This window comes from Martes martes (assembly GCF_963455335.1).
Source record: "Martes martes genome assembly, chromosome: 12".
NCBI classification, from domain to species: Eukaryota; Metazoa; Chordata; class Mammalia; order Carnivora; family Mustelidae; genus Martes; species Martes martes.
This window is the reverse complement of record NC_137900.1, coordinates 82,325,720-82,340,390: the sequence shown is the minus strand read 5'-3', so window position 1 is coordinate 82,340,390 and position 14,671 is coordinate 82,325,720. Positions and strand designations below refer to the sequence as shown.

The 14,671-nt window shown below is 48.8% G+C and overlaps 1 protein-coding gene across 1 annotated transcript in view; it reads left to right on the top strand.

Annotated features, from left to right (window-relative positions):
* The window catches only part of CDK5RAP2 (CDK5 regulatory subunit associated protein 2), a 170,196-nt gene that overhangs the window by 41,712 nt on the left and 113,813 nt on the right, over positions 1 to 14,671 (top strand). Inside the window, exons 7-11 of the mRNA XM_080819542.1 lie at positions 1,014 to 1,168; positions 6,515 to 6,677; positions 7,762 to 7,815; positions 8,659 to 8,778; positions 11,099 to 11,191. Coding sequence (XP_080675668.1) covers positions 1,014 to 1,168; positions 6,515 to 6,677; positions 7,762 to 7,815; positions 8,659 to 8,778; positions 11,099 to 11,191 — 585 coding nt within the window. The remainder of the gene's footprint in view (positions 1 to 1,013; positions 1,169 to 6,514; positions 6,678 to 7,761; positions 7,816 to 8,658; positions 8,779 to 11,098; positions 11,192 to 14,671) is intronic.

The following is a 14,671-nucleotide window of genomic DNA, read 5'->3' as shown; positions in this document are numbered from 1 at the left end:
AGGCTCCTTGCTCAAAGCCTGGCATTTAACAGGCACTCAGGAAACAGGTTTCGTTTTTTGTCTCGGGATATTGGGCTGTGACTTTTCCCAGCTATCGCTGAGCTTGCCAGAGAAGCCTCCTGGGGAGGGGAGGCTTTCTTCCCCACCCAAGTGGGGGCAGTGATGGGGCCGGCCCCGAGGAGGGAAAGGACAGGGAAGAGGAAGCCGGTGATTCTTTGAGCTTCCTGTGGTGCAGCAGGCCTTTGACAGAGTCTCAGAGCAAATCCCTGTTGGGATGGTGGTGATCCCTATTTTAGAGATAAGCTGGAGCCCAGAGAGGCTAAGTGACACTCTAATGTCTCACAGCAAATCATCAGGAGAGCTGGGGTTTGAACCCAGTTTGATTTGACTTTTATCTTTGTGATGTAGTCCAAGGCTTGTGGGCACTTGGAGGTCCAGCTCTACCCCCAGGTCACTTTCCTGAGCTCCAGGGCCCTTTTCCCCGAGGTGGGCACTGCCTGCATGATTAAGGGGATTTCCTTGTTGGCCTCTCTGAGCTCTCAGGAAGAACGTAGTTTTTCACCACCGACGTCACCTTGGAGATAGAGAGAATGTACTTGAGAGCTGTGTAGTCATGATCTTAAAAGAAGTAGGGAGAGGGCGGTGGGGTGTGGGATGTATTTGTATGGAGGTTGTGGGGACTATGGAATTTATGTTTAAAAGTATTGAGAGGCACATTTCTCCTTGTTCTCATTCAGGCTGTAAATATTGATCTGATTTTTCAAACCCCAAAATACAGTTTTTGTAGAGTTGAGTCTTTTCCATTGGAAATGCTTATTACTCTTCAGGATACAAAAGGGAAAAATGGCTGGCAAATGTATTTATTACTGATTCTCCCCATGTATAGTACAATTCAGGGAGGGGAAATGTGCCGGAGAAAAAGTCATAAATATTTATATTTTAATCCAATTTCCTTTCAAAATGTTCCCAATTGTATTGAAAAATTGCATCAAATGCATTTAATTTAACTCTAGGATGTGAAAGCTGCCCAAGCAGAACTGGAAAAGGCCTTTGCGGGGACAGAAACAGAGAAGGCTCTTCGGTTGAGCTTGGAAAAGAAGCTTTCAGAGATGAAGAAGAGGCATGAGGGGGACTTGGACGTGGCTGTGGTCCTGGAGCAGAAAGACAGGTCTGGCTCTTATCTCTGCGACGTGCTGACATTCGTTTCTCGGGCAGCAGGGTGAAAGGGTGTCCTCTTCCCACTCTCTCACCCCCCCCCTTTCTCTGCTTGCTCCCCCACACTGAGAAAACCTGGAGTAAGATCGGGGTAGAGGGAAAAGGAATAGGGTTAGGGCTGTGAGGACAGGGATAGAATTATAGATAAAAAATCCCGCCGAAAAGTTCCCTTCAGATACTAGACGTAGCCTTCAGTTTGACTGTGAGCTTCCTGGTAACCAAAGGAAGGAGAGAAAAACAGTCTTGATGAACGTAAGAGTCACGCTGCTCACAGAAGAATGTGAGCCAGGAACTCAGGAGAAGCCGTTTTACTTGACATCGTAGGGGAGAAATTTCTCTTGTGAATCTTCCCAAAGGGAACAGGAAGTGGTTTTATCCCCACAGTAGATGCTAGTGAGTTTTGTGGGACCTGTTTTTCATGATGTCTTTTTTTTTTTTCTTTTTAAAGATTTTATCTATTCGAGAGCAAGAGAGCACAAGCCGGGGGTGGGTGGGCAGACGGAGAGGGCGAAGCAGACTCCCCGCTGAGCAGGGAGCCCAACTCAGGGCTGGATCCCAGGATCCCGAGATCATGACTTGAGCCGAAGGCAGATGCTTAACCAACTGAGCCACCCAGGCATCCCTCATCATGTCTTTTAGTGCAGGCTGAGGGCCCAGATTAGCACATCGGCAAGGGGCCAAAACAGTGTAGACTGAGTATAGAGCTCTCTGTTGGTCCAGAAATAAAATGTGTGCCAAGTAGTCAGAGAAATGGATGGGTCATAGGACCCTGAGGTTTTCTTTATCATGAACCTTACATGTTGATTCTCTTGCCTTGCTTTGCTGGTCACCAGGTGGAAGGTTGTGTAAACTAAATACAAGTGAAGCTTCTGGCTAACCTGTGACCTACAGAAGAGCCAGCCTCATTTGGAATTTGACAGAAATTGTTCTAAAGCGAATGATCTGCTTTCCTATTTCCTTAAATAGAGGGTACTGACTCTAGTCCCTTTTTTTCCGTTGCTCAGTGACTCGAGATTGACGGGCCCACCGTGTTGTTTGGGTTCTGGTGCCCAGTTGCCCCAACTCCCAGCTGCTATTTGGTTTTCATTCTGCCCCCGTACCCCCTTATGAGATTTGAGTCTGCAACTTGTTTTCATGTTATAGGATTATCTATAAAAGAGGAATGAACAGACCGAGGGAGAGGCCATGGTTTCCACTTACCCAGTGCCCTAGCTTCCGTGTCTGGAGGAGCTAGCATTTCTTTGGTGTGCTGCAGCCTTGTCTTAGCTTTGATCTGGAAAATGGGAGTTTTGGGATGAATCTCAAGAGTCAGGAAACAGAGTTCTCTGTGAGGTGTAGGACCTCAGGGTTGAGTGAGTGAGCGTTTTTCTTGTTTATGTGGCTAGGGAGAGAAGCCTCCCCAGACCGGTGTGGTTTTTTTTTTTTTTTTTTTTTTTTTTGGCTGGGCCTCCCCTTCAGGGTAGCAACCTTTCTAGCACTGTACTGTGAGAGAGTCTAGAATCATTTTCTACACAAATTACTTATACGTTCCCTTGTATTTCTCCCAGCTAATGAGTGGTGGAGCCTTTAGAAGGTTTTCAGGGTTGTCTTTCCTGGGGGACCTGCAGGTCTCCAGCAGTTAAACTGGAAATAGGGAACCCAGGGAAGAGACCAGAATGTGCAGAGGCAGTCACCAAAGAAGAAAAGACAGACTTCCCGGTGCCAGTGAAGGGGAAGAAGGGAGAGGGTTGGGGTGGGTTTGAGAAGAGGTCGTGGGCAAGAGTGGATTTGGAAGGGCCCTGCGGGGGTCCCAATTAGATGCTCGGCAGTTAGTTCATTGGTCTGTTGGATCATGATGCCCTTTGTTCACAAATACTTCCTGAGCATCTTCTGCTCAGTAAGTGGTGGTTAGAGTATAGGTATGAATGGTACCGACTGGGTCCCTCTTCCAAGGAACCTCATGTCAGAGTGTTTGCTTGTCATCCAGCTAGGTGGGAGGAGTGGAGGGCAGGAGCAGAGTGAGAAGGGCCACATGGATAAATGCTGGGTTAACCTAACATCTTTCTAATTTCGTTCAGAGGGATTAGGAGAGGCTTCCTAGGGAAGTTTGAGGATAGAGGAGGAGTTACTCGGAGGAAGAAAGGATGTTCCAGGCATTGGGTACCAAATGTATGGAAGTTCAGAGGCCAGAGGGCATAGAGCATGACCCAGGGACTTACGGAACTATAGCGGGGCTGGAGAGTTGTGTTTTGGAAGGGAGGTGGGAAGAGACGAGGAGAGGGAAGCTGGCCAGATCATGTGGGCTTTGTTGAATAGTTTGGGTTTTGTCTTCAGGGCATGTGACAAGCTGCTGATGAGTTAAGGGTGGGAATGGGGTGGTGTCAGGGTCTGACTATAGAGCGATTCTTCTCCCTCTGGCTGCCCCTAAAGGATGGGTTGGTGGTGGGACTGGGTGGGAAGACTGCCCCTCAGGCTGATGGAGAAGTCCAGACAAGGGATCATGGTGACCAGGACTGAGGTGACAGAACTAGCATGGAGGAGAACAGGCAGAGATGTTTGGAAGGTAGAATTGACATGATGGCTTGAAGGGCTTGGTCGTTGAGGAGTTTGGGGATGAGGAAAAAGGCTGCAGAGATACCTCCTCACCGAGGTTTTGAGCGTGAGCAGCTGTAGGATGGCGGTACAGTGTGCCGAGTTTTGGGAACAAAAGGGGGAAAGAACAGAGGTTTTGGGGTGGGGAGCGTGGAAGATAAGCTCTCAGTTGGGAAATGTTGGGTTGAGGGTTCATGGACATCCAAGAGTGAGTCTAGAAGATGCATGGGTATATGAATGAAGGCTAGATTAAAGGAGCTATAGATTGATTCTTTGACCAGCTACTGGGCAGGCCTGCCCACCAGCGAAATGGGGGTCAGAAGGTGAGCTGCTAAGCGGACTTGGAACTAGGGTGCTTGGGCATGCTCTGGTGAGATGGGGCCAGATGTGGCATCCAGACTGGCCTGTTGTAGGGTGGGGCCCTTGCTCGATGGGCACTGCTGGTGTCTTTCTGAGCTTCCTCCACTTTTTTGAAAGCTGTCTGCTTTAACGACTCGATCTCCTGCGATCTGACCTTAGAGCTAGTCTGTATCCTTAAGGCAGCTAACATTGGGGAGCCCTGTGGGTCAGAAGTGGCCAAACGATGTGTTTTATTTGGCCTACACAGTGCTTTTAAAAGTTTGAATTAAGGGTGCCAGGGCGACTCGGTTAAGTGTCTGCCTTCAGGTGAGGTCATGATCCCAGGGTCTTGGGATCGAGCCCCTCATTGGGCTCCCTGCTCAGCGGGGAGTTTGCCTCTTCCTCTCCCTCTGCCCCTCTCCCCACTTGTGCTCTCTCTCTCTCAAATAAATAGATAAAATCTTTAAAAAAAAGTTTGAATTAGTTGCTCCTATTTAAGAAAAATCTAGTTTCATGTAGAAGTTTGGCTTTCTAGCTTCTTTTAAAAACCTGGAAGGTGTGGCAGGCCTGGGCTGTGGTCTTGCAGGACCGAGACCACTCCTGTGGATGGCCCCGTGCTCCAGTTGGGCCACAGTCCCCACAGGCCGGCCTCTCTCATTCCCATCCCTACTGGAACTTGCTTTAAGGTAACTAACACAAATCATTTTTGTCGAAGTATAAGTTACCTGCAATACAGCACATCCGTTTCAAGTATGCAGTTAGTGACTTTTATCTCTTCAGTTGATTATGTGATGATTTCAGAGTAGAACCCCTAGAGGGCAATCTTACTCCTCTGTCCCATATTTGGGGGCTTTACACTGGTGTTGACCTGGTACCCTCTGTGCCTAATTGTCTTTGCCTGTTTGCGATGCTATAACAAGATACCAGAGATTGGGTAGCTCTCAACCAATAGAAATTTATTTCTTACAGTTCTGGAGGTTGGAAGACCAGGGTGGCTGCATGGTCGGGTGAGAGCCCTCTTCCAGCCTGCAGACTTCCCACTGCATCTCTGCACGGTGGAGGGGGTCAGACATCTTTCTGGAGCCTCATTTGTCAGGCACTGCTCGCATTCCTGAGTTCTACCCACGTGACCTACTTGGCTCCGAAAGCCCCACCTCCTAATCCTGTCACCTGAGGGGGTTAGGATTTCAATATCTGAATATTGGGGGGCCACGAGCGTTCAGACCATAGCACCAGTGCATTGCCAGCTGCTTTTAACTACTTTTTGCTGACTCTTGACCTTCACCCTGGGAGCCAGGGAAGCTCTCTGACTGTCAAGCCTTTGTTCTTCCTGCCATTCAAGTTGCTTTCGAGGCTTCGCTACAGAAAGGCTCTTTGGAGGGTTCTCTGACAAAATGCTAATTGTTGAATGTTAAAAAAGGGTAATAATTATAGCAACTGTCATTTGTCGAGTTGCGCCGTATGCCTGGAGGTATGCAGGGCCGTTTTAGATGTTTTATCTCTAATCCATGTGAGCAAGTAATCCCCATTTTATAGCCGAGGAGATGTAGACACATAGGGGTTAAATAACTTGGTCGTGGTCAGGGAGCATAATTTGGTGGCCCCAAGGAGGTGTTCAGCTCTACCTGAGGGGGGGCCTCAGGGTGTGGTTGGCACAGTTGCTTGGGGGGGGCGGGGCGGTGGGTGTGTATTAGCAGGTGGTGGGGATGGAGTGGTGAAGGGCATTCTAGGTGGGGGGACAAGTGTGACCAAAGGTCTGGAGGCACAAGACAGCCTGGCGTGTGGAGAGATCTGGAAGTGAGGCCCCAGGTGGTGAGGGAGCGGGTGGTGGCCTCCTGCGAGAGAGGAAACTGAAGCCGCCAGTGGGGCCTCTGATCTAGGCCTGAAAAGCTAGGGCCTTACCTGCCTTGCTCACGAGTTTGGCCTTTATCTTGAAAGTCAGTGTATTTTAAATGTTGCCCTGAGAAGCCAGGGAGAGAGGTTCTCGGTTTTTGCCCACTCCCTGGGATAGTTCCGCTCTATTGGTCGTGTTTGTTCAAGCTTCAGGGCCCCATTTCTTTGCAGAAAGGATTCTTGGTCAAAAAAATTAGTAGTCGGCTGCTGTCCGTGGTGGGGGCTGTTGAAAGTCTGAGCACGGGGGGTGGCTTAGTCAGACCGTAGTCTGGCCGCTCGGAGGCTGGATCCACCGGGGCCCTGCTGGAGGCGAGGGGCACCTAATGTCACGGGAATTCTGGCCCTTACTCTCTGACCTGTATAGTGCGATTCCATTTCTGTTCAGTCATTGGTCATGTCTACTTTGAAGATGTCTGGCCCCATTTCCTGCCTCCTCCTGCTCCACTGAGCTAAGAGAACAGCTTAGAATTAATATTTAAATTATGTTCGCTTTTAGACTGATTGAGGAGTTGAAGCTGTCTTTGAAGAGCAAAGAAGCTTTAATTCAGTGCCTTAAAGAGGAGAAATCTCAGATGGCGTGTCCTGATGAGAGGGCGTCATCTGGGGAGCTCCGAGGACTCTCTGCTGCTCCGAGGGGAGACCAGGAGGGAGGAGCCGAGGTGAGCCGGTGGGGTGTGGAGGGGGATTCGAATTAGCACCCCGGACTCCGCTGTGGCAGAGGGGATGCACCCTCGGTCCCCGTGAGTCACACCGACTGCTTCCAAATATTAGCTCCCCAGCAGCCGAGGAATGAGCAGGAACCTCCTTTGTTAGGGGCCCTGACATGTTTTCCCCCTTCCAGCCTCATGTTTAGACACAGTTGGTTAAAAAAACAGCCCATATCTACTTGTCTCTGTCTCACCGTGTGTTAACTTGTTGCCCCCGGACTTTATTTTCATCCTTTGGGTTTTCTCGGGATAAAACTTAGTACCTGCTGTACCTTTGTGGTTAGAGGCTATGGGGGGAAGGGAACTACGTTGTGTCGGGCCAGGCGGCTGGCGAAGCAGGTCAGTGTGCTGCTGTGGTTAATCCTTCTGGCCACTCTTCGAGGTCCCAGTCATAGTCCCCTTGTGGAATTTGGAAATGGGCTCAGAGGAGTTGCTGGGTTGCTAGTGCCAGACCCCAGAGCCTCCCAGAGGTCCTCCCGACCTCCCACCCGCAACATGAGGCAGCCTCCGCGGCAGCTGCAGGAGGGCGGCCTGGGCCTGCACGTGCGGGTGGGTTTAGCTGAGACCTCCCAGCGCTCACTGGACCAGGAGTGGCTGCTGCATGTGCTGGATTCCCAGTGTGGGATGTTCTGGGTGCTTGGGAAGGTCTTGATTTTTTATGGAGCAGAGTCTTCTTTGTCCCTGCCTCGCCAGTGATTTCTGGAGCATCACTGGTTAGTTTTTGGCTATAATCAGCCCGTGGCTCCTGCTCGTCCCTTGAACCCTGCAGGCCCTGTCCTTCCACCGGCCCTTTTCATCGTCCAGCGGCGCCGTGGTTTGCTTTCTGTGGGGCTGGTGATCAGCCCACATGGCTGGCTTGTCTTTACTTTCCTCTTCACTCGGGTGGGACACCGTGTGAGCCGGAGAGGAGCGGACACTTACTGCCGTGACTTCTGCAGTGGTGGGGAAGTCAGGAAATGAGACGGTCGTTCTGATTGTTCTGGGGAAGCTGTTGGATTGTGAGTCCCTTCCGGTGCCAATTAATGCCTTTTCTCAGGCTGCACAAATGGAGCGCCAGCAGGAGAGGCACCGCTTTGAAGAGAGGATCCAGGTATGTTGATGCAATTTAAAATAACGTATTGAAGATTTCCCCTTGCCTCATGCTGTATTCTGAGAGCAGTAGGTAGTTTGGTGTGACAATAGCTGTCACTTAGGGAATGCCAGTGGGTGCCAGTGAGGCCTTCCGGACTTCAGAGAAGGCCTCTCGGTCTTGGCAGGAATTCTGTAAAGCCGACATTCCCATTGCGCAGATGAGGCTTGTGGGGCTCAGAGAGGCGAGGGCCCTTTCCCGAGATCAGGTGACTTGGAGCAGCTCTAGCAGGGACCCAGACCTGCCACTGCTCCGTGTCCCCCGGTCCCGGCGGCCGGCATTTATGCGGCGCCTGCCAGCTTGGAAAGAGCTTGCCGTCCATTATCTCATTTGATCCTCACAACAGCCCAGGAGGGAGGCAGCCTGATCATCTTTAGAAATGAACTCAGACTATAAATGTGTATGTTCAGTCTCCATCAAACCAAATTCTCTGCTAGCTTTTGTAGCATTAAGGAATGAAATTAATGATCTGTTATTTCCCCCAAATAACCTGGTAGGGTCTCAAAAGACTCTGATGTGACTGTATTCAAATTCCAGAAGGCATTGGAGTCCTTCCCACAGGAGCAGCTGTCACCATCTTAACTGATCTGGTCCCCTTCTTCTCCCCCAGCCCTGTTGCCGTGAGCACTGGCACCATAACGGGGAGCTGCCGCCGCTGTGTTCAGCTCTACTCGGAAACATTAATCACACGGTGACAGGAATAAGATAGAATAACCGCGTCTGAGTGTGCTCTTACAGATATATTTACAGTGCATTTTGGTTGGAACGCATCAACTTAGTGGATCTTTTTCTAATCTAATTTAGGCACTTCAGGAGGACCTGAGAGAGAAGGAAAGAGAAATTGCTACAGAAAAGAAAAATAGTCTAAAGAGGGATAAAGCCATTCAGGGTCTAACCATGGCATTAAAGTCAAAGGAAAAAGAGGTATGTGGTGAGTCTGAGACACCCGAAGTGAGATTTTTCTTTATTAGCCTCTGTGGCTGGCCTGTCCAACCCTGAATTTTTAGCTTTGGGTGGAAAGTTTATAAGAGAGCTGGGATGAGTATAGGGGATGGGGAAAGGGCCTGTTAGTCCATTAGAAATTCCTTTGGAGTGTCCGATCTAGTGCTAGCCAGGAAAAATACTGTGTAAGTGACATGTGAATGTGGATGTTTGAATTTTCTAGTGGTTACATTCAAAGAAGTAAGAAACAAGTGAATATATATATCCCAAATGTTATCATTTCAACATGTCAGCAGGAAGACAGTAGTAGTAATGAGGTGGTTAGCATCTCTTTCATCCTCACGTCATCTCTGAAGTTCAAGTGTGCCTACAGCACATCGCGTCTCAGGCGAACCACATTTCAGGTGCCCCGCAGCCACAGGTGGTCAGTGGCTGCCACGTTGGACAAGGCCCAGTCTTGCAAAGACAAGATTGAGATTAAAGGACTTTTAGGAGGCCAGGCCATGCCTGTGAACTAGTGAGCTCCCTGGGTCGTTGCCTGTGGGATCCAAGGTTGTGGCCAGTGTTTCCTTGCTGTTTAAGTATTGTCAGCATAGTAGTGTGTTGTTTTCTCAGTAACTGAGTGAGGCACGGGTACAGAGGAGAAAACCTAGCCCTGCTCGTGGGTCCTGTGAGGAAGAAAGACAGGGTGAAGGTGCGGTGATTGAGGGACGTGTTGGGGGCTATGCAAGTAGAGGGCAGGGAACCTGTTCCAGATTAGGGTGTGTACATGGGGAGCAGTACCTGGTGGAGATGGTGTCTGAGCTCAATCTTGAAGGATGAGTAGGAGTTGGTTGGGAGGGGAGGCAGAGAAGAGGGCACTGGTTAATCCATTAAGTTAGAAAAGAGTCTGATGGGTATTTGTGGAACCAAAAGCATTTTGAGGTTGTCCGGGCATTAAGTGCAGAACCTAAGGGAGGCTAGAGAAGAAACTGGCAGAGGGGGCATTGCATGGGGCTGGCCGGTGGTGGTGGAATTAGTCGTTTTTGGCTATTTAGGTGGCATGCCACTGAGGGCTCTTCAGGAGGAGGGCTGTGATCACATGTGCATTTCAGTGAGGACTCTGGGCTCTATCTGGGGAGTGACTTACAGGAGTGAGAGAATGGCGGTAGGGAGGCCAGTAGCAGAGGCAAGAGTCAAGAAAGATTGAGTTACAGCAGTGGTCACTGCTAAATAGGAACGGAGGGGTAACCCTTATTCAGGAAATGAAATTAGAAATGATGAGAAATAGTTAAAAATTCGAAGCCAATTTGGGGGAATTTGCTGAGGGGATATAGGACTGAGAGAAGGAGCCGTGGAGGATGGCTTCTGGTGGTCTGGCTGGAGTGGCTGGGAGATGCTGGTGCCACTGACACCAGCGTGTCAGTGATGGCGTGGTGGGTTTGGTGATGGAGGCAGTGAGTCTGTTTATGAAGTGTTGACTGTGGGGAGCTCGTGGACCACCAAGGTGGGATGTCCAGGGGGAGACGGCAGTGGCAGCCTCAAGCCTGGAGAGAACTCGGGTGCGAGTTACAATTCTAGGAGTGGGTCTGTCTGTCTCAGGAATGTATAGAAGGGGAAGAACAAGGCTGAGGATGGGGCCGCAGGGGACATCAGAATTTCAGGGACGGGGAGAGGAGGGCACGGAGGAGACAGGAATGATTGCACAAGTATGAAGAGAACCAGGAATCCGTGGTGCCGAAGAAGATAAAAGGGGAGAGTCTGGGTAATCACCGGTGTCAGATGCGGCAGAGATTTGGCTCATAGTAATAGTAGTTACCATTTCTACCATTGCTTAATGTGGGAGTTCAGGGCCCAGCTGAAGTTGGAGACCTTCAGTGTAGAGTAGCACTGTGGAGGGGCCGTCGTGGGTGCTGGCCAAGTCCAGCATGTGGCCATGGGCGTCACCGCTGACGGGGGTACAGGAGGAGGTCAGCAGAGATGAGAGATTCTGGGAGTGGCCAGGCCCCTCTCTACAGGCAGCAGTGCTGAATGCTGCTTCTCAGCCAGGCCTGATTTTAGCACCAGTACCCATCACTTCCCTAGCCCTACCGAAGCTGGAGTGAGGTGATTAGTAGTCTCCTCGTCTTCTGGTTGTGGGAATTGAGGCCAAAGGGGATTAAGAAGTCCCCTAGCTAGTGAATGGCCAGAGTTGGAGCCCACTTCTTCGATTTCATACCTTCCCTGACGACGAAGCCCTTGATCAGAAGACTGCGCCGTCCAGCAGGAAGAGCACTTGAGTTGTCCCGTTGCACACTTGGCTGCTGTTCTTCCTTTGACCCAGGTGGAAGACCTTAGCTCTGAGATCGAAGAGCTCAGTGCTGCCTTTGCAAAAGTCACAGACGTGCCCCTGAAAGCACAGACACAGAAATTCCAGGTAAGCGTTCACTTGGCTTGAAGTGGCTGTGCCGTTGGTCCAGACTGCTGGGGAGGGCAAGACCTAGCGGCTGAGAGGAGCCTGGGAAGACTCTGCATGGCCTATGTTAATGGAGTTACCAGTCTCAGGAAAAGATGTTCTCTCCCAGCTCTGGGGTCTTCTCCAGCCCCCTCTTCACTACGCTAATGGCAGTGGTGGCAGCGACCCCCACGGTTAGGAGACCGTGCAAGATGTGTGTTACCTCCTGTCATCTTCACGGCCCTGTGGGGAAGGGCATTATCATTCTTGCTGTATTTGTGGGGTTTTTGAAGCTCAGCGAGGGTGGGCAGCTTATCGATTGTCACACAGCTCGCTGGGGCAGGGCCAGGATTTAAAATGTAGTAGTTGTTGATAGTAATGGCTGGCATTTACTGCACACATACTATGTGCAAAGCCCTGTGCTCAGGGCCCTCTCTGGATTAGCTCAAGGGATCTGTGCAGCAGATCATGGAGGAGGCACTGTGAATATCCAGGTTCAGGTCAAGTCAACTTACTCAGGTCAAGTCAAGGTTCAGGTTCAGGTCAAGTCAATTAACTTGTATAGGGTCACAGAAGTGGTTTAAGCGAGAGAGCCAGGGTTTGCCTCAGAGCCAGTCTCCCCCAGGCCTTCCCTTTTACCCACCTCCCCCCCACCCCCCGCCCCTGACCTGGTTTCTTTAGTTCAGCTGCTCCCTGCCACGTGTCACTTCCATAGCTTGATTTGACCTGCCTTTTCTCCTTTTTCCCCCCAGCCTTGTACTCTAAGGACCCCTGCTGCTCACCTCCTTGATGTTCTACCTTTCTGGTTAATTTTAGTTTTGTGTTTTTAGTTTCTTAATATTTTCTTGCCCTGTTTCTAGTTTCTCTATACAGTGTATCCCTATTACTAATAATGAGTCAATAAGGTTCCATCGTCTGATTGAGGCCCATACTGCTTAAAGGTCTCCCTGCTGCCTCTCCCCCCATGGTATTTTTGGCTATAAGCTAGAAGTTAGAAGTTAAGTTTAATTTAAGACTGCTTGATTCTTAAGATTCATGTCCGACGTCTTATCTTTTGCAGAGCTCTGGTTCACAGTAAGAATAATTGAAGTAATTTGGTTTAAATCATGATGCACTAGAAGCATAGGCAAGTCTCTGCCTTTGGAATCTCAGATTTGCCTCCCCTGCCATTTGGTTGATGGAGTGGAGCTGGGATTACACTGAGATGGCTTTTTTCCCCCTCTTGCTTTGAAAATAACAAGTTTTAAAAGCTGAGTTGTTAGGAACGCCATTGATATTTCCTACTGCTTGAGGAAAACAATGTTGGCAGTTGACAAGAGAGACCAGACAGACATCCCTATAATCGCTGATATTTTGCTTGTTATGTTGGGCCTTGAACATTTAAATGCTACCCAGATTTATCACATAACATTTATGAATTTCCTAACCATCAGTCCTAGTTAAAAGACTTTCAGAATGATTTTTGAGGTCTTTTATTTATTTATTTTGAAGATTTTATTTATTTATTTGACAGAGAGACAGTGAAAGAGGGAACACAAGAAGGCAGAGAGAGAGGGAGAAGCAGGCTCTCTGCTGAGCAGGGAGCCCGATGCAGGGCTCTATCCCAGGACCCTGGGATCTTGACCTCAGCTGAAGGCAGATGCTTAATGATTGAGCCAGCTAGGGGCCCCTGACTTTTGAGGGCTTGTCACTTACAGTGTTGGCTGGGGTTCTTGTCTTGTAAGATGCAGAAGCCCCAAACTTTTGAAAGTCCTTAGGTTCTGCATGCTCCTTTAGTCCTTAGCCATGGAGGTAGCATGTCTACCGGTTTGGCAGGTTGTTGGAACTTGCACTTAAGTCTCATTCCAAAATCTGTGTTCTTTTTTCTTTTTTCTAAATTTAATTTATCTATTTGACAGAGAGGGACACAGTGAGAGAGGGAACACAAGCAGGGGGAGTGAGAGAAGGAGAAGCAGACTTCTTGCTGAGCAGGGAGCCCGATGCTGGGCTCGATCCTGAGACCCAGGGATCATGATCTGAGCTGAAGGCAGATGCTTAATGACTGAGCCATGCAGGCACCCCCAAAATCTGTGTCCTTGCCACTGTTCTGATTGTGTGTGTGTGAGTGTGTGAGTGTGTGAGTAAATGCCCATGGTATGGTTATATCGGCTGTTTCATTATAAGGTCTACATTTGAATGTTGCACAGGCCCTTGAAAATGCATTTTCTTTCACATAGTGGGACCTTTTGGGGATGCATGTGATCTGAACTAATTGCAGATTGAATAGAACAGCCGAAGTTCACAGGGCTGGCATTAAGCCTGACATTGAGACAACAGCTGTGATACTCCCATTCTTGGAGTGGTTGCCACAGTGCAGAGATGTGAATTGTAGTCACAGGTGTGCCTCTGTGAAGGCTGCCATGTGGGGTGCCTGCTGCTATGTGTAGACCCATTGAAAAGTATGTAATTTCAAATGGGAAATACAGGTTTTCCCTGCTATCCAAAAGTAGAGCTTCCATATGAAATCTTTATTAGCCAAAATGGCGTAAAGCAAAGAAGCAATTGCCATTGATTTGGATGGAAACATTTTTGAGCATTCTCAGACCCAAAAGCAACCTCTCTTTTTGAGGCTTTTCTGACCCTTTAGGACACATCATCTTGCTAAGAGATACACAAAATAAATCAAGATAAAGCACAGAAACTCCCCAGACTTCGCAGTTCAGAGGTGTGGTTGGGATGCCGTGTAGGAGCTCAGTGGGTAAAGGCTCACTGCCTAACAAAGGCGGAATGCCCTTTTCACTTAATTTTTTTTTATTGAAGTGTAGTTGACACACAATATTATATTAGTTTCAGGTGGACAACATAGTGATTCAGTGTCTATATGTATTACGAAGTGGTCATGGTAAATCTAGCTGCCACCTTTCACCACATGTAGTTGTTACAGTGTTACTATGTTCTCTGTGTTGGCATTACATCCTTGTGACCTGTTTTATAACTGGAGGTGCGTACCTTTTACTAACCCCATTCTTCTCTTTGCCCCTCTCTCCACCTCCTTCTCATCTGGCAACCACTGAATCACTGTGTCTGTCTGTGAATGTTACTGGGTGCCTTTTTTCATGAAAGTGCGAATCCTCTTCTGATTTCTTTCGGTTAGTGAAAACAGGTGCTATTGTAAGTCTTTGGTAAGACGAAGTGGCATAATGTGAACTTTTGAAAAGTGGGGCATACCTGTGCATTTTGTTCTCCTCCCCACCCTGCTCAGCTATAAAAGTAAAATTGCACATTGTAGGAATTTATAAAATACTTAAAACTGTGGAAAGAGGTTGATAGATGTCACCAATAAACTCGTGTCTAAAGATGTTCACTATTAACACCTTGACTCTTTCAATGCGTATTTATGCAGACATACAGCCTTTGAGAAAGTAGAAGGGATCAGACCTATTCTGTTCTATAATCTTTTTCATCGAATATTCTTATCATAAC